Genomic DNA, 17,897 nt, shown 5'->3' on the forward strand with positions numbered 1-17,897 from the left:
ATCACTGATTTTTTTCACCCAATCACCACTAAAACGTATACGGCAGAGATACCCTTACGCCTCTGAATGACTTCACTGCACTGCATTGGATATTTCTTAGTTTTCTTTAAGAGGGTAGCATTTCCAATACACCTAATGTTCTTTCCTTGGGGATTCTTGGGAGAAATGTTCTGGAAGGGGCCAATTAGTCCAAGGCAGGTTTCTATATTGATGCTTTTTTTTTTTGCAGGACATTAGTTTATTTCAGTGGCAGTGGAGCACTAGACATGACGTCATGAGTGATTTTGAGAGAAATTTCAGTTTTTTAAAGAGCTGTCAATTCCCAGAGGTGTACAATGATGCCAAAGGGTCTTTGATGTATGATGTTTATACCCCCTGTCTCTTTACTTTTGGTCCACAACTTTGTCATTACAAATTACTTATTACTGTATGGCCTGAGGCCAGAATACTGTTTTTAGTTCATACTGTTAGTTCATTCATACTGTTTTTTTTTTTTTTTTGAAAGCGGATAACTCTGTGTACTGAACATGTCAGCTAAAGCTGTTTAATGTACAAAGCAGGGCCCTGCGACGCTCCTGCAGTCCTGCCCTTTTTTCCCCCCCTGCCTGTGGGAGGAGCTCAGCAGGCCTGTTTTTAGTCTCCCAGACTCTTCCTTGCCCTATGGACCAAATGCGATTGGCATCGACTTGTGCGAGCTGCTTCGGTAGTCGCGGTAGAACTCCACACCGTGACGTGGTGTGTAAAAGACTGCCCTGAAGTGGCCGAGGACTCTACTGTGAAGATCTGCAGCCGTTGTCTCGTTCCGACTAGGCCTGTCTGGCAATCGGAGGGTATCTGTGACTACGCCGGCCCTGCGGTGCTTTTAGAGAGCATAATGCGCGGAGGCAGCGTGGCAGCTGCGGCACTCGGCTCCATAATGGTGTTGACTCGGACTGTTTAATGTGGAAATGTGTTTTAATACTTCATTAATTCCCCATCACTCAGAGGGAGCTCATTTCTTTCTTTGTTTTTTTTTTCTGTATAAGATGGCTACTAACTGCAGAGTTTATTATCTGCCTTCATGCATTTTGACATGTTTATCTTTTCCTTTTTCTTCTAACATGTCCAGTGATTGTAAAAAGTGTGAAAACTTTGAAATGGGTTAACTATATTACACTTTTTGTTTTGTATATAAGAATTGTAGAAATGCAATAAAAGCCTTTTATGTTAAGTTAATTTGTCCATCCTTATACTTGCTGTCCTGTGTGTATGTGTGAGTGTATATGTATTTATGTGTACATGCAGACATATACATATTTAAACTATACAATGCATGCTTACTATGCCTCATGAACACTTCAGAGCATTGAAATTGATTTAAAGTATGTATTGGGGTAAAAATGAATAAAAATCAAATGATTTCCTTCATACACATGAGTCCAGTGTTATTGATAACCTTTAAAGTGAAGTGATTGTCACATGTGATACACAGCAGCACACAGTGCACACAGTGAAATTTGTCCTCTTCATTTAACCCATTACCCTGAGTGAGCAGTGGGCAGCCATGACAGGCGCCCGGGGAGCAGTGTGTGGGTACGGTGCTTTGCTCAGTGGCACCTCAGTGGCACCTTGGCGGATCGGGATTTGAACCGGCAACCTTCTGATTACGGGGCTGCTTCCTTAACCGCTAGGCCACCACCAATGCCCCTGCATAATTTACACTAAAAAATATATACAATTATATGTCAACTTTTCCATATTTAAATTCTGCTGTGTATTCATTACACTCAATCTACACCAGCTGTCCTGTTTGCTTTTTACCAAAAAATGAAATTCTAATTATGGTGGATATCACGGTAAACGTCCCATTCTTATGTGAAGTGACCCAGCCGTGTAACTTAAAGAATACATGTCGACAGCTGGTAAGAGCTCATTTCCTGCAGACTGGCTAAATCTTGCACAGCTTGGAGAAAAACTGTGGTTTCTGCATAAATAATGCAGAACCCCCCCCCCCCCTCCTTCGTATGCTTCATAATTCAAAAGTTAAAATGTAAGAAAATAAACAGGGGTTATGCAAGATTTACAAGGCGCAGGATGTCGCACCCCATGTGGGCACAGCGCTCCGAGGTCCGTTTACTGGGAAGCGGAGATTCCGATTCAGGCCTGCCATTAGCAGTATACGCACATATTCTTGAAATTGCTGTTTATTATGAGCTGTTTTTGCGAGAAGCCTTTCCTCGCTCTGGGTGGAACGAAGAAAAGACACTTGAGCAAACACTCATCATGGAACTCTTGACAAGCTCTCTCCGGTCGTTAAGAGATACTGTCTGACAACACAAAGGCCCTTTCTCCATGCAAACTCTGGCTTATTGACGTGACTCATGACTCCTGTTATGCGCGCACTTCCTCCGGGCTCCCTTTAATTGCACTTAAAACTGAACTCTGATATTTAATAATCTGCAATCAACGTGCTCGAGTTTTCCGTTCCGCTCCCGGAACGGTGACCTGTGCATTAGGCCATAGCAAAGCGTGATATGAAACAATATTGTGTCCACAATACATTGTCACGCGCGTACCGGGAGAAGCGCACATCCTCCCACAGCCGCACATCCTGGAAAGATACTAACACCAGGAGGACAATATTTGTGTCCTGAAATGATGTTGGTCACAGCAGCATAATAAAAGCCGGCATCTTCAAATGATGCATTGAAGGTGTTGGTTTTTAATGACACAAGTATTGTTTTCAGAAGAAGGGATTTTGGCTTCATTCTTGTTCCGTCATATCTGCAGGATATTAAAAGAGGCTCTTTAAGAAGGGAAACAATTGCAACAGCTCTGCTGGTTTTGTGCAAATCAGAGTAAACATGGGCAGAGGTGGTGTGTTTAAGACGTGTTTGAGGAATCCTGGGTAATGAAAAAAGTCCCATGAATATCTAAGCCTTTTTATGGAAAGAGAAAAGTAGATGCAGTGCGTTTGATTGGACCGTGACATCGGTGATTGGAACATGGTCTGCTACAGAGTGGGTGCAAGTCGGCATCTGTTGCTTTACAGCAAACGAAATGAATAAAGTGACATCTCCTGACTGGATGGACTTGTCCATGAATAATAAACAGGGGCCTGGCTTCCCACAATTCCACGCTTACAAACGTGTGGATCTTAAGGTGTCCCTGTGCAATAAAAGGTTTCATAAACCCATCTCAGTAAAAGTCTGTGGCTTTCTTTTCCAGTCAGCATCAGCAGCAAGGACGGTAATATAATAATTAATAAACTATGCAAGTAATTCAGGTGATTGAATGAGCTGATTGTGTATTGTGAGAACATCTGCTTGCTTATTTTTGGATGCTGTCTTAGAACGTTATGAATGTTTCTTCATGTGGAAAGACAGTGCATGACCTTTTGATTTAAAAAGGGGGCTGTGGGTGATCGTCACATGCATGATGATCTTTAATATGCCCCAGTCCAGAATTCGTGAGAAATGAAGGGAGTCTTTCACAAGCCGAATGTGCAGGGAGAGTAGATTTGTAACATATTCACTATTGTTTTCTTTTTTTCCACCTTATTTATCCGAGCAGACAAATTGGATGGTTTTCTAAGTTTCAAAATCCTTTGCTCTTGATTTTTATGTAAGTCAGTCCCTCCAACACAACACCATATGCCAATATGTATTATAAGACTCATCTTTTTCACACAAATTTTTTTTGATCACCGGAGTCAAAAAAAAAACCAAACAAAAGGCTGCATGAAAGCGGCAGCTGAATCACTACCGCCAGCGTATGACCACCAGTGAAACTGCATTATTTATTATTAACATATTTTTCTTGAGTCTCGTTTTTACAAACAGATGCACATAGTGCCCTCTCATACACAAGGTCAAACTAACCCCCCCCCACCCATACTGGCCACAAGGAACCAAACTGGCCACTCAACACCCAGTTCTTATACCATGGCGCCATCTACTGGAGACACTGCATTACTGTCATTTAAAAAAAAAAGGCTTGTTGCTCTTTCATGGAAATCACGCGTTGAGAATTCTGTACATCTACACTACACGAGGCTGCACGTTAATGATTTAAATGTCCATCGCCCGTGATATTTAAACTGAGTGAATGTCAGAGAAGTCCTGTTAATTCACACTTGTAGATTACTTTGTTTTGGAGGAAAGCGAAGTGTCGCGTCAACAGGGACCTTCTGTTTATAACACGTGAACACTTTCAACCATTCATCGGTTGTAGCCGACTTTCAGACATCGGTTGTAGCACTGTGAGATTAACTGGTGTTATCACGCTAGACCACATGGAACCCATGTGTCCCTCCCTAACGTATTCGCCTGCATTTTCTATTCACATAGCGCCACTCGGGTGGTTTCAACTTCCTGTCAGTGTGGATTACTCTGGCGGATCTAGGACCAGTTAATCTCAACCACTGCATGAAGTAATAAATCTTAAACAACTAAATATATCTGATCCAGGATCAGTCTCTTGGATCGTATCTAAACGCCCTTGTTGGGAGAGACCAATTTCTATAAGGGGCGTAGTGTCGCAATGGGTCGTTTTTATACCAAACTTAACACTATGACTTATTTGTTCCTATTTTGGAAAACAAAACCATAGAGTTGCCATTGATTAGTCAGTGAGAAAACCTAAATTAAAGAAGTTTAACCTTCCGTGAAATACTGAAAGCTCTTGTCTGGACATGGTACGTTCCTTTTCGCTCCGCCGAATGGTTGGCGCCGGGTGTCGTGCACATGGCGTGCTGAGCAAAATCCTCGCTTCACCCTCGTGAAACGTCGTTTATTCGCCATCTTGCCCGCGAAGCGCCAGACTCGCTGTCGTGGTAAATGCGTGACACGGAGGACATGGAGGCCGAGGCCGGCTTCGATGACGGCGACGAGCCGTCGTTCAGCGATCCGGAGGATTTCGAGGACGACATCAGTGACCAGGGTGGGCGAGCGACGGGCCTGCTCCTCCGCGCCGTTAACAATAAGCGCGTCGCGGCCAGCTAGCCTAGCTGCTAGCGCCTCAGACGGAACGCGTTCGTGGTTCCCTGCGACGCGTTATCGGGTTTACATTTAATGCGGCGTTCCTGTCGCGTTTGCAGAACTTGTATTTTTTTTATCGGCGCTAAGACTATAGTTGAGTTGACTTCCCGGCTTAGCCAGGGGGTTAGCCAGCCTCCTGGCTAACTCGTCGTCAGGGAAGTGGGGTTTTTCTCTTCTACAGATCTGTCTGACTGATGTTTCTCGTCAGTCCGAGATTACTTGATAATCTGTTTTTTTTTTTTTGGTGGGGGGGGCGAAATTGGGGTTAGTAGGACTACTCTGGACATGTCTTCCAGCTGTCAAGACAGTGGACGACGAGTACATATTTCATATTTCGTACTTGGCTGATGTATCTGTGTGAGGGATGATGGTGCCATCTCGTCCTGGTCCACCCGAGTCACGTTTGCACCCGTGTGTTTTGGCAGAACTGCTGGAGGACGTTCTCAGGGACAGACCCCAGGAGGCCGACGGCATCGACTCCGTAATCGTGGTGGACAATGTACCCCAGGTCGGCCCAGAGCGTTTGGAGAAACTCAAAAATGTTGTCCAAAAGATCTTCTCGAAGTTTGGGAAAATTACCAATGAGTTCTACCCCGAGGCTGAAGGAAAGACTAAGGGGTACATTTCCTGGTTTCCTCGCATTGCTAATCGAAGCCAGTGCTTTTGTATTAATCTGTGCCTCTTGCTTTTTTTGTAGGTACATATTCCTAGAGTATGCTGCACCTAGCCACGCCCAGGAAGCTGTGAAGAATGCTGATGGTTACAAGTTGGATAAGCAGCATACCTTTCGAGTCAACCTTTTTACAGATTTTGACAAGTATGCTTTCTTTTTTTATTATTATTAAACTTAGTTCAGTGTGCAACGTTATTGACCGTTGAATATTATTTTCTCAGGTACATGAACATTAGTGATGAATGGGAGGCACCTGAGAAACAGCCATTTAAAGATTTTGTGAGTACATATGCGTGCGACCGTGTGTTTGTTGGTGCCAGTTGCAAGCACCCGGTGTAAAACTTCTGCCAGTTGTGTGGACAGCCAGACCAGCTGATCTGCTGTGGCGATCCCTGATGGGAGGAAGGATTAATATATCGATATTTTTATCAATATTATCTTCCTTTTAGAGAGCAAAAATACATCTGTCCACATGTTTATTCATTGTTTTATTATTTTATTAATGTATTTTTTTTGTGATTGTGTGTTAGGGCAATCTGCGCCACTGGATGGAGGATCCTGATTGTCGTGACCAGTACAGTGTTATCTATGAATCTGGAGAGAGGACTGGCATATTCTCCAATGATGCCAAAGAGGCAATCACAGTGGAGGAGAGAGCGGTGTGTACTTGATAAAGATTGTTCCACCATCAGTTTGAAATCTATAACTGCATTTTATTTTTGTCATGTTTTAGTATTTATACTGAATGGATTGCTTCTTTATCAGTATTCTTGCTTAAGAAAGGGGAAAAAAAAGAATGCAGATGGCATGAATGGGATTTACTTCTGTTTACTCCTGTATTTCTTTCCAGCGCTGGACTGAAACGTATGTCCGCTGGTCTCCAAAAGGGACATACCTCGCCACATTCCACCAGAGAGGCATTGCATTATGGGGAGGCGAGAAGTTCAAGCAGATCCAGAGGTTCAGCCATCAAGGCGTGCAACTCATTGACTTTTCCCCCTGTGAACGGTAACATTTCACTAAAATGGTTATGTCTTTGTTATAATCTGACCAGATTTTGGTTAAGAAAATAAAGTCTCTTGACTTTTCTGGATCAATAGATATGTGGTTACATTCAGTCCTCTTATGGACACAAAAGATGACCCCCAGGCCATCATTATTTGGGACGTCCTGACTGGCCAGAAGAAGAGAGGATTCCATTGCGAGAGCTCTGCCCATTGGCCCATCTTTAAGTGAGTAATTATTTCTTCCTTTAGGCCTCTCCAGAAGAGCCACCTTTAAAATGTCAAATGGTTTTTCAACTCTAATGTGCTTGGGGGTGGAGCAAATATCTGGTGCATCAGGTTGTAAAATGAGTAAACCTGCGCATTTGCATGTTTGGGCTTAACCCAGGAACAGGATATTTGCATAAAGATGTATTGCTTCTTATTTCAAATGTCCATTTAGTCCTAACTGACCGACCTTTCTTTTTTAGGTGGAGTCACGATGGGAAGTTCTTTGCTAGAATGACTCAGGACACCCTCAGCATCTACGAAACACCAGTAAGATGTTTTCTTTTTGGGTGGTCATTTTTTGGTCTGAGCATCTAGTGTTTTAAGCAAGTTCTCTGTTTTTACAGTCCATGGGACTGTTGGATAAGAAGAGTTTGAAGATCAATGGGATTAAGTAAGTCTGTGATTTGATCACTCGTCATGGTATGCTTTCATTACGAGTGTTATGTGTGTGTTCATGTTTATTTATATTGTGCACTTTAGGGATTTCTCCTGGTCACCCGGTGACAATATCATTGCATTCTGGGTGCCAGAAGATAAAGACATCCCCGCCAGAGTAACCCTCATGCAGCTTCCATCCAGGCATGAGATCAGGGTCCGTAACCTGTTCAATGTTGTGGACTGCAAGCTCCACTGGCAGAAGAATGGTGACTACCTGTGTGTTAAGGTGGACAGGACACCCAAAGGCACACAGGTAAATAAACCTCTGGCGAAAGAGAACATGAAATAAACTTGCCGTATAATTGCGTCATTTATTTATTTATTTTAATGCTCCCATCCTTAGGGCGTGGTCACTAACTTTGAGATCTTTCGCATGAGAGAGAAACAGGTTCCTGTGGATGTTGTGGAGATGAAAGGTCAGTAAAAAATGATTTTTTTGGTTACTTTGAATGAGCATTTTGGTTTTCATGCCGACTTGTTCTTCTCAGAGAGCATCATTGCTTTTGCCTGGGAGCCAAATGGCAGTAAATTTGCTGTGCTTCATGGAGAGTCCCCCCGTATCAACTCCTCTTTCTACCATGTCAAGAACAATGGAAAAATTGATTTGATCAGTAAGTGTCCCATTAGATCTTTTTTTTTTTTTTCAATTGTTGCATGAAACATGTATTCATTTTTTTCCCTGTATTACCTTAATACAGAAATGTTTGACAAGCAGCAGGCCAACAGCATTTTCTGGAGCCCCCAAGGCCAGTTTCTGGTCTTGGCTGGGTTAAGAAGGTAATGGCATTTGTCTCTAAATGGTTTCAATAGTCATTCATCATTGTGCGTTTTCACATTTTAAGTGAGATTTGCTTTTACTTCTCATGCACAGTATGAACGGTGCGCTAGCATTTGTGGACACGTCAGACTGCACCATGATGAACATCGCAGAGCACTACATGGCATCAGATGTTGAATGGGATCCAACTGGTCGATATGTGGTGACGTCTGTGTCGTGGTGGAGCCATAAGGCACGAGACCTTCTCTCCTCTGCTCCATTACAATCTAAAGCGTGACTGTTCTTAAATCTCAGGGTAAATTCATCTTACTGACTATCTTTTCTCTTTACAGGTGGACAACGCTTTCTGGCTCTGGACCTTCCAGGGCCGTCTCCTTCAGAAGAACAACAAGGACCGCTTCTGTCAGCTGCTGTGGAGGCCTCGGCCGCCATCCCTCATTAGCCAGGAGCAAATCAAAGTAAGTCGGAAAAAGTTCAGACATTGCCCCAGAAGCAGCACGCCAGACTTGCTTACTCTTTAGTATATTACTTTTACGACGCACATGAGTTACCACGTCAGTCTAACAGGACATTTAAACGTCATTTTCTCATCTCTAGCTCATCAAGAAGGACCTGAAGAAATACTCCAAGATCTTTGAGCAGAAAGATCGTCTCAGCCAGTCCAAAGCATCCAAAGTAAGACCTCCCCCTTCTGCTTATGAGTTAAGTTGGAGCATTTCCTCCCAAACAGTGTTGTCATGATCCATTCTTGTGTTCTAAAGGAACTGGTGGACAAGAGGCGTACCATGATGGAGGACTACCGCAAGTACAGAGAGGCTGCTCAGCAGATGTACCAGGAGCAGAGGCCTCTGCGTCTGCAGCTCAGAGGAGGTTTGCACTCTTTGTTTGTGATTGACAGACTTTTAGGGTTTTACTTGTCAATCGAAAGCACCAGAATATTTTCCATGTTCTCTGTTAGCTACGATGAAAATGAGCCCTGGAAAATACATTGAAATATGAAAAGCACTTTTCCCTGTCTTTTTAGGGGTGGACACGGATGAACTGGACAGCAATGTTGAGGACTGGGAGGAGGAGACCATTGAGTTTTTCATCAGTGAAGAAATTATCCCTCTTGGAGATCTAGAGTAGTCCCTATAGTACGTAATTCACTCACCCTGATGCAAAATGTTCATGTGAGTTTATGATTTTAAATGCCATATATCATCCTTATTTAATACTACTCTAAAATGCTGCTTTATTCCCTCCTCTTCTCTCCCATTCACAGCGATCCGTTTTCTTGAGAGGAGTTTGCTGCGACTGGAAGGTGGTCGCTTTTTTCTTCACATTTCGGGGAAATTTCAACTTTTACCCATTCAACATAATCCTTGTCTGACATCAGCCTAGTGCCTTTTAATATTGGTTTTTGCGGCAGTGGGAGAAATCACAGCCACTGTGGGTTGCTTCTTCTGGCACCTGTTCCAGTTCCAGCACGGTCTGCCGTCTCTTAAAACACTGACTCCAACTTAACGGGTTAAAATGATCTTTCCTCTCACATGCATATTTTGCCACAAGAGTTACACAATGTCACTGTGTGCCATGAACTGTCCTCGCACCGCTCTGTTCACTCGGTGGAAAATGAAAGAAGAGCCTTGGTGGTCGGAGGTTTTGCGAAGGTTTCGCAAGCACTCTAGTGTGCTAAAAAAGCACTATGGTGGTCTGTACCCTCCTCCTTTCAGATTACCCAATATTAAATGTGCTACAAGGATAATAAAGATTATGATTATCAAGCTTCAGCCTTGGGTTAAATCTTTGTGTTCTTTAAATATATGTTACAGTTCCTCCAATAACTAAATAATGTCTTTAGAAACCTGAAATTGACCACAGCCAAGTAAGACCAATGTTGCTCATGAGTCAGAAGCACAATCGTGGATGGGGATACCCAGGAGCGTGTAACTGAATTCCTGGATAAACATGGATTTCTCACATACCCCCTTGCTTCTAGTCAGTGTCATATAACAGGATCTGCTGCCATAATATTACTTTTTATCTCTGGGTGTCACAGGGAAAATAAATGTCACACTTGCAGCAACAGGATCCGAGGTTTCCCAGCAGAACATCACCACACACTGGGTCTTCTGGCTCATAGGCGAGTGTTTTACCCACTAGGCTACTACCACCCAGTGCATCTTGGTGCCGTGTCTTCTCTAATGCAAGCTATATTAAATGTGCCTACAACTGCTTCTCGCAGGTCGCTTTTCTCAAACTGAGCCATAGAAATTTCATCTCTTCCAGGTGGGACCTTGTGAACCAGATTAAAAAAAAAAAAACACTCAGGAGGGGTAATGGGCATATACTGCTCATCACCAAGCTTACTGGAGCATTTTTATGCTGCCCTGAACGATTCAATCACGCACTGACTTTTACTGCTAAATTAGGAGCTGAGTTGAGGATTCTGGAGTCCATCCTGGGACACACCCTTCACACATGGGAAGAGAAAGCTGGAGGTCACCACACTGTCTGCTGAGCCAGTGTATATTCCCAGCGCTGTTTCTGCTTCTAAGGTGGCACAGTTGTTGTGTACGACGCTGTGTAGATGCAGTGGGAAGAGGTGGCCGGGTCTGACCGTGTGGAGGCCAGGGCCTACTCATAATGTTATGGCTGACTGGTGTATACGAGTAAGTAGCACCGATTTTTAACCAGCCCCACATTTCCTATGTAAAGAAATACCGTGGTAACAAGTACTTTCTTGTTTGGGCCGTTCAGTCACACTTCATTTATACCCGATTAATATAGGCAGCGTGAAAGCAAATCGATGTGTTAAAAGTGTAAATGAAAATGTTCATGCACGCAAAGCAAACGAAACAGTCGAATGCACATTCAAATGAAAAACGAGACCTCCCCCAGCGCCCGGATCTGCAGACAGACATTATGCGGCACGGCTGGAGCGACGTGACCCAGAAGCTGCCTCTCCGCTGCTCGAGTAGCGGGCAGCCGAAATCTCGCGATGTTTCGCGTGTTCTCGATTTCGGCACAGGCTGGTGTGTCAAAACACCCCGCTTCGCTCTCCACATCCTTCCTCGGAGAGAGCCGGAGTCCCGCGGCGAGGTGAGTCCGGCTACTCGCAATTCTCGCCACATTTTCGATGAAGAGGAGGACAATAAAAAAAAACAAATAAAATGAAATCGCGCAGCTCCGCGTTATCGCGATAATTCCCACCTTTGTGGTCCGACGGAACGTTATTCCGACTCGGGGGGGGGGGGGCCGCTCCTGTGCGCGAAGAAACACGAACAAACTCCGGTTTTATTATCTTCAGACCGCGCACCCTGTGCCGAAAACGCGCCGCGCTTCGCGTGTATTTCTGCTGCTGTTTCACGCAGATGGAAGAGAACGTCGTTTGCTCTGGCTGGCCGCCTCCGCGGTGATGGTGTCAAAGAGGCTGATTGTGGCTCCCCGGTTAAAGGCGAGGGGCTGCCGGTGCCCACCGTGAATGGCGGCCTACCGGACCCAGGCTGGCCGCCCGCCGCGCCGGGAGGGGCGCCTCTTACACCCAGACATGTCGGGGTTCACTTCTGGACGTAGTCAGCTAGCGGGGTCGCCAAACTTTTCCAAAGGCGCCCAGTCACACACGAAAACGAAGGAATTATTAGGTCATTTAGCATTTTAAACCATTCTTAGACAAAAACAACATATATATGGTGATGGGTTACATGCAGAGGAGATATTTTGTTTGTGCACTTTATATATACACTGCTCAAAAAAATCCCAGATTTGAACGAATGAAGTTCTGGATTTGGAGTCACGCTCAAAAATGAACATGGAAAAACACGCTACAAGGCTGATCCAACTTTGATGTAAGGTCCTTAAAACAAATCAAAATGCGTCTCAGTAGTGTGTGTGGCCTCCACGTGCCTGTATGACCTCCCTACAAAGCCTGGACATGCTCCAGATGAGGTGGTAGATGGTCTCCTAAAGGATCTCCAGACCTGGACTAAAGCGTCCACCAACTCCTGTACAGTCTGTGGTGCAACTTGGTGTTGGTGGATGTCCCTGATGTGCTCAATTGGACTCATGTCTGGGTAATGGGCGGGTCAGTCCATAGCATCAATGCCTTTGTCTTGCAGGAATGTCTAGCATTGTCTTGCATGTCCAACCGCACCAGCATATGGTCTCACCATATGGGGGTCTGAGGATCATCACGTTTTTTTATACATTTAAAAAGGGACAAATATTTGGCGCCACTAAGGACCTGACTGTCCAAAATATGTACTCGCTCACTGTTTAGTGAATCTGCCGCAATTATCTTTGATTACAGTTAATCATATTATAGGTTGTAGAGAACAAATGAATGTTTTCACAGGATAGCAGGCTGTATGTCTCGTAAGGTCTGCCCACGGCAGGACAGGTTCGACATCCAGGCCAGACTCGCCGCCTGATTTAATGCTGTCAGAGATAAATTTGGTAGTAAATTCAATAATGATCACGGCTGTGTTGTGACTGCTTTGAAAGTAAAGGGAATCCGAACATGTAGTATGCATATGCAGGCAGTATGCAGAATTCATGTTTATGGAAGAATGAAGAGAGGCGATTAATAACTAGACTTAACTAGAAACCAAAATTCTTGGCTGCAGGAGCCAGCATTCCGGTTTGAAACAGGGTCAAAACAGGGCAGAAAATGAATGGAAGTGAATGGAAAAAGAGGGGCTCCCATTACAGACAGGCCCACATGTGTTACATGTATTTAATTAATTGATTTTCACAATATACATAATTGTATGTTTAAAAACACCATTATAAATGTCAGTCTGGTTTCTTCTCACTTTTACCGTGCATGCTTTTAAAAAGGCATAAAACATTCCAAAGGTGCCATTAGTCTGACTGCAGCACAGCACAGCTTCCCCTTTCTGTTTCTGAAATGTGGCCTAATATGCAAAATGTCAAATCTATTATTTATGACTTTCACAGATTAAAGGCTGTGAAATCCCTCAAGATGTCCTTTTAGTTGCAGAAAGCCGGTTTGTGGAAATAAAACCATAACTGGTTGTTAGAATAGTCTCAGGCGTGTCTTCTCTATACCATGAGAAGACTTGGTGTGAACCCCTCCAGTCACGAGTGGCCACGTCAGGTTTACTGGCAGCTTCTTGTGATTTTAGATGTTTGCCTTGAAATCCTTTCTCCTTTTCTACCTGGTAATAAAATTTTGCTATGAATTTTCCGACGGGTGAAAGGACGCGGTTCTTCTCCCCCCTCCTCTCGATCCATCCTGTGAAATGTAGGCATGTATGTGAAAAAGCAGAAGTGGGCACGTGAGGTTGGACTGTGGTGGTCTTCCGTCTTCCGTCTTCTTATCGAGTTGTAAAGCAGAACCGATTTAAAAACTGAATCTGTCTCTCACATTTCCCGAAATGACCCGGTAGACACCACAGAGGGGTAATCACAGGTCCAGCTGCTTCCTCCATTCTCTTCTGTAGTCCTGTTTGGGGCAGAGGTAGCAGCAGAGGTGCTAATTTTGGAAGTGCCTCATCGTTCCTCCTGGCGCAGAACTTGTCACTGTCACGTTGACTGCACGGCGTCTTGGAGAGTGAGGTCCCTGCTACGGCGCTGACATCTCCCCTTTTCTTTTTCCAGCAGAAGGTGCGGCGTGTTCCCGCTTCTGTGGAGATCGGTCGGCTGAGATGGAGCCGAGGTGAGAATGGAATACCATTCCCCGTCGAAGCCAGAGAAAATGGGAACATCAAGACTTTTCCGCATATTTCTGATCCTGGGCTCGGTGTTCATGATCCTGTTGATCATTATTTATTGGGATGACGTGGGAGCCACCCACTTTTACCTGCACACCACCATCTCCGGGCCTCACCCGTCCCGGCCGCCCCCCGCGGGACACGGGCCGAAGCACAAGGGGGAAAACGAGCAGGGGAACTCGTTCCTGTCGGACATCGATGCGTTTGTCAACCAGTTTCTGGAAGGGACCGCCGACCCTACGGAACAGGTGAGGGGAGAAAGCCCACCCAGCCAATCCCAGAACCAGTCATCGGAGTCCAAGCCGGAGGAAAGGTTCGTTCCGAGGCGGGAGTGGAAGATCCACCTGGCTCCCATTGCCACGGAGCTGAAACAAAGGCAGGAAAGGCGGAAGCTGCTGGTGCGCGAGTTGTGCAGTAGCAACAGCTCTCTGGACTTCCCCGGGAAGAATAGGACGTTTGACGACATCCCCAACAAAGAGCTGGACCACCTGATCGTGGACGACCGCCACGGGATCATCTACTGCTACGTCCCCAAGGTGGCGTGCACAAACTGGAAACGCATCATGATAGTGCTCAGTGAGAGTCTCCAGGTGGACGGCGTTCCCTACCAGGACCCTGTGGACGTCCCCACAGAGCTCATTCACAACAGCAGCCTGCACTTCACCTTCAACAAGTTCTGGAAGCGCTACGGGAAGTTCTCCAGGCACCTGATGAAGATCAAGCTGAAAAAGTATACCAAGTTCTTGTTTGTGCGCGACCCCTTCGTGAGGCTGATCTCGGCCTACAGGAACAAGTTCGAGCAGGAGAACGAGGAGTTCTACAAGAGGTTCGCGGTAGTCATGCTGAAGAGGTTCGGCAACTACTCCGACCCGCCAGCCTCGGTGGTGGACGCGTTTGCTGCTGGCATAAAGCCCACGTTCTCAAACTTCATCCGGTACTTGCTGGACCCCAAAACCGAGAGCGAGGCGCCTTTCAACGAACACTGGAGGCAGATGTACCGCCTGTGCCACCCCTGCCAGATCAACTACGACTTCGTGGGCAAGCTGGAGACCCTGGACGAGGACGCGGAGCACCTGCTGCGGGTTTTGCGCGTGGACAATGTGGTCCAGTTCCCCGCGAGCCACCACAACAAGACAGTGAGCAGCTGGGAGCAGGACTGGTTCGCCCACATCCCCTATGAGTCCAGGCGGGAGCTCTACAAGCTTTACGAGGCCGACTTCAGACTGTTCGGCTATATGAGACCGGAAAAACTCTTACTCGATTAAAAAGGCTTCTTCTGTAATGCTGGATCTCGGTGCTCATGTGGAAAGTTTAAGTGTAGCCAGTTAACTTTTTTTTTTTTTTTAGGAGAAATCCTGAGGTCCAGTTTGTTTGGGTTTATTCAGGAATTATTTCAGACTTTTACACGGAGGCATACCCAGATTGCAAATGCATCACTCAACATCAGAAACCCACGATTTCAGAACATGTGCAAGTGTGTGTGCTACAGACGACTAAACGTTTTCATACGTTGTTTTGATGGGGGGTGTGAGACATGGAAGCACTTTAAAAAAAAAAAAGAAAGTAGCTACAGTAGCTATTTACAAGTTTTATTCGAAGTATGAGGTGAAGATCATCTTTTGAACTATATGCAGTGATTATGCACAGCACAACCATTTTTGTTAAAATGCGTTGATCGTAACGTTGCTTACTTGTACTATCCGCACCCGCAGGATGTAGTAGTGAACTCGGATTTGAAACTTGAAAGATTTTGGGCTCTTTTTTTTTCTTTTTTTTGTACTGCCGCTAAGCGTTGGCTTTGTTCGCCAGTATGAGGTCAAAGAGCCGCTCGGTGGTCATCTGTATCTTGATTGAAGATAACTTCCCTTTTTGTTGGTGCGTAAGTATTTCCGTCAACTCCAATGATGTTTTTGTAAGTCTACACACCCAAACACACACGCATGCTACAATTTCATTATTCTGGATGATTTACACCGATTCACGTTTTCTTTGTTCATGTTACGGAAATCCTGGTGACACTTGACCTTGCACTGGCGAACATTTAGCACCAGTTTGAAAATAGTGGCGTAAGTGTTGTGGGTGTTCATGGTGGGCTTCATTCCTCAAGTTTTGTGTGAATTTGAACTGAGACTGTGTGCCTTTCAGTACCCTCAAAATGTTCTACTCTTTAACAGAGGAGGAAATCTTTGTGCTAAGGACCTCATTGACTTAAAGATTTTTTTTTATTAATAGTTTTGTGTTTTAAATTCACTATTTGGTTTTGGTTTCTGTGAGTATTGAACTTAGATGAAGCACAAAAATAGTGAAACCATTGCATACATCCTCACGTATGCTACTGTAATAACATGTTTGGGACGCTCCAATGTTATTTGTTTCCTTTTAAGATGCCATCATGTGATGCACTTTGCACAGAGTACTGTAGTATTGTTCACCTCCTTTCTGTATATTTGGTAATGTTTTTTTAGCATTAGATTTGTGTGTCTTTCTGTACTCCATGAAGTATAGATATACTGGGGAACAGATGAAAGAGCCGAACCGCGGGGTTGTTGCCACCTGGATGGAACATGGCCGTATGAAGGTCGGCCCTCAGTGTTATGTACAGAGAGTTGTACCTTGTGGACGATACCTGCACTGTTGTGCCAAAGGGAATCACGTTTTCCAAGGATGGTGAAGATATTTTTATAAGATTTTATTTAATGAACCAAAACAGATGTCCTTTTAGGAACTCAATATAAGGTATTTTAATGAAATAGAGTATTTATGTATACTGATGTTAAATAATGTTCTTGAAATTTGTCAAGTGTATTTTTGCCCCCACTGTAATACAGTTTTTTCTGTGGTTACGGAACATTAGTAACCCATTTTAGGTCAAAAGGGAGTTTCTTATACTGTACCTATGCTTGTGTTGTGATTTTGTAAATCATTCTGTGCCACAGCACTGAACTTGACCTCTTTTACATGTTTGTTGCATGGGATGCCTAGTTTCAGGGGACATTATTGCTAAAAATAAAATTTAAAAAGAGAGATATTTTCTCCACACTAAAGCACATGGTTGTAATCAAATTATCATTTGGGTTTTTACTGTCAATTTATGTGTTATTATTTAAGTCAAGTAGTCGAATGAACATCAAAGCATGGTGTCATGACTTTTTTTTTTTTTTTGCCGTTGTTTGCCATTTTTTTCCTTTACTTATTTGATAAGATCATGTTCTACCAATCTCCAGTCGGTCACATTCAATGATGTTTAATAAAAGATGGAGCATGTTTTCAACCTCTGGTCTTTACTCTTGTGTGAAGATGACGAACTACGTTTCATTTTGCAAGAGTCCTCGATTTATGTATTTTGTTTGGTTCCCAAACTGTAAATGGGTCACTGCATTCCCCCAACTGCTACCCACACACATAATAAATCTCCAGAAACAACCAAAATACAAAATATATATTTTTTATGCTTTTAGTGGTAATGCGCGTTTTAATATTGTCCCTGATGCATAAAACAGTGCCCACCACTAGGTGGCAGTAGGTCTCCAGGATTGATCACGTTTGGGAAGGGGGGGGGGTGTAAGGCATCACACAATATAAATCAGTGTTCTGTGTTGTGTTGTTCCCTGTCACAAAGAGCCAAGATCCTTCTCACACATATGGAAAATTGCACTGACAAAAGTGTCCATTTTTTTGTTTTTCTGCCTTTATTTTCTTTTTGCCATTTTCTTTGCCGAGGTACCAGGTGACATGAGGGTCACTAATGCATATGAGCAGGCAGGCTGTGAGGCAGGCGTGGTTTGGGGGGAGAAAAAGGTCAGCATTGGGTCCAGGTGTTCTGACTCCGCGTTTTCTAAAGATCATCTTCAGGGTCCTGAACACAATCCTGCCTTTCGCCTTGACTTAGAGCTCCGGTGACAACACCGGCAGTCCGAGCAATTTTGGAGCTACGGACTCATGTTAACCAAATTGCTTGCAGGTTTGATAGACAGTGGTTTTGTCTTCACTGGTTTGCAG

The 17,897-nt window shown here is 44.4% G+C and overlaps 2 protein-coding genes across 4 annotated transcripts; both read left to right on the top strand.

Moving 5' to 3' along the window:
- The first annotated feature begins 4,695 nt into the window (after window positions 1-4,695).
- On the top strand, window positions 4,696-9,953 carry eif3ba (eukaryotic translation initiation factor 3, subunit Ba). Of its 2 annotated transcripts, none has more exons than XM_028986441.1 (19): window positions 4,696-4,920; window positions 5,444-5,636; window positions 5,716-5,835; window positions 5,913-5,970; window positions 6,222-6,350; window positions 6,542-6,699; window positions 6,792-6,923; window positions 7,166-7,232; window positions 7,310-7,356; window positions 7,446-7,656; window positions 7,747-7,819; window positions 7,892-8,014; window positions 8,102-8,180; window positions 8,275-8,413; window positions 8,514-8,639; window positions 8,779-8,856; window positions 8,943-9,051; window positions 9,206-9,353; window positions 9,446-9,953. In XM_028986441.1, the coding sequence occupies exons 1-18, from the start codon at window positions 4,818-4,820 to the stop codon at window positions 9,307-9,309; spliced, it is 2,049 nt and encodes a 682-aa protein (XP_028842274.1). In that variant the 5' UTR covers window positions 4,696-4,817; the 3' UTR covers window positions 9,310-9,353; window positions 9,446-9,953. The 2 variants fall into 2 exon arrangements, with proteins under 2 accessions (XP_028842274.1, XP_028842273.1); XM_028986440.1 differs by having other exon boundaries at window positions 9,206-9,317.
- A 1,225-nt stretch (window positions 9,954-11,178) lies between these two features.
- chst12a (carbohydrate (chondroitin 4) sulfotransferase 12a) lies at window positions 11,179-17,011 on the top strand. 2 transcript variants are annotated; one of them, XM_028986783.1, is made up of 2 exons: window positions 11,179-11,265; window positions 13,786-17,011. In XM_028986783.1, exon 2 carries the CDS (start codon window positions 13,850-13,852, stop codon window positions 15,161-15,163), a length of 1,314 nt encoding a protein of 437 aa, XP_028842616.1. In that variant the 5' UTR covers window positions 11,179-11,265; window positions 13,786-13,849; the 3' UTR covers window positions 15,164-17,011. The 2 variants fall into 2 exon arrangements, with proteins under 2 accessions (XP_028842616.1, XP_028842617.1); XM_028986784.1 differs by having other exon boundaries at window positions 11,194-11,265; window positions 13,789-17,011.
- Window positions 17,012-17,897: the final 886 nt, after the last annotated feature.

This window comes from Denticeps clupeoides, chromosome 7, assembly GCF_900700375.1.
Source record: "Denticeps clupeoides chromosome 7, fDenClu1.1, whole genome shotgun sequence".
NCBI classification, from domain to species: domain Eukaryota; kingdom Metazoa; phylum Chordata; class Actinopteri; order Clupeiformes; family Denticipitidae; genus Denticeps; species Denticeps clupeoides.

Bases quoted from the DNA above. Each gene is read 5' to 3' on its own strand.
- eif3ba (XM_028986441.1), top strand. From the start codon at position 4,818: ATGCGTGACACGGAGGACATGGAGGCCGAGGCCGGCTTCGATGACGGC. The intron at 5,971-6,221 runs GTGAGTACATAT...ATTGTGTGTTAG, and splicing joins AACAGCCATTTAAAGATTTT to GGCAATCTGCGCCACTGGAT. The intron at 8,181-8,274 runs GTAATGGCATTT...TCTCATGCACAG, and splicing joins GTCTTGGCTGGGTTAAGAAG to TATGAACGGTGCGCTAGCAT.
- chst12a (XM_028986783.1), top strand. From the start codon at position 13,850: ATGGAATACCATTCCCCGTCGAAGCCAGAGAAAATGGGAACATCAAGA.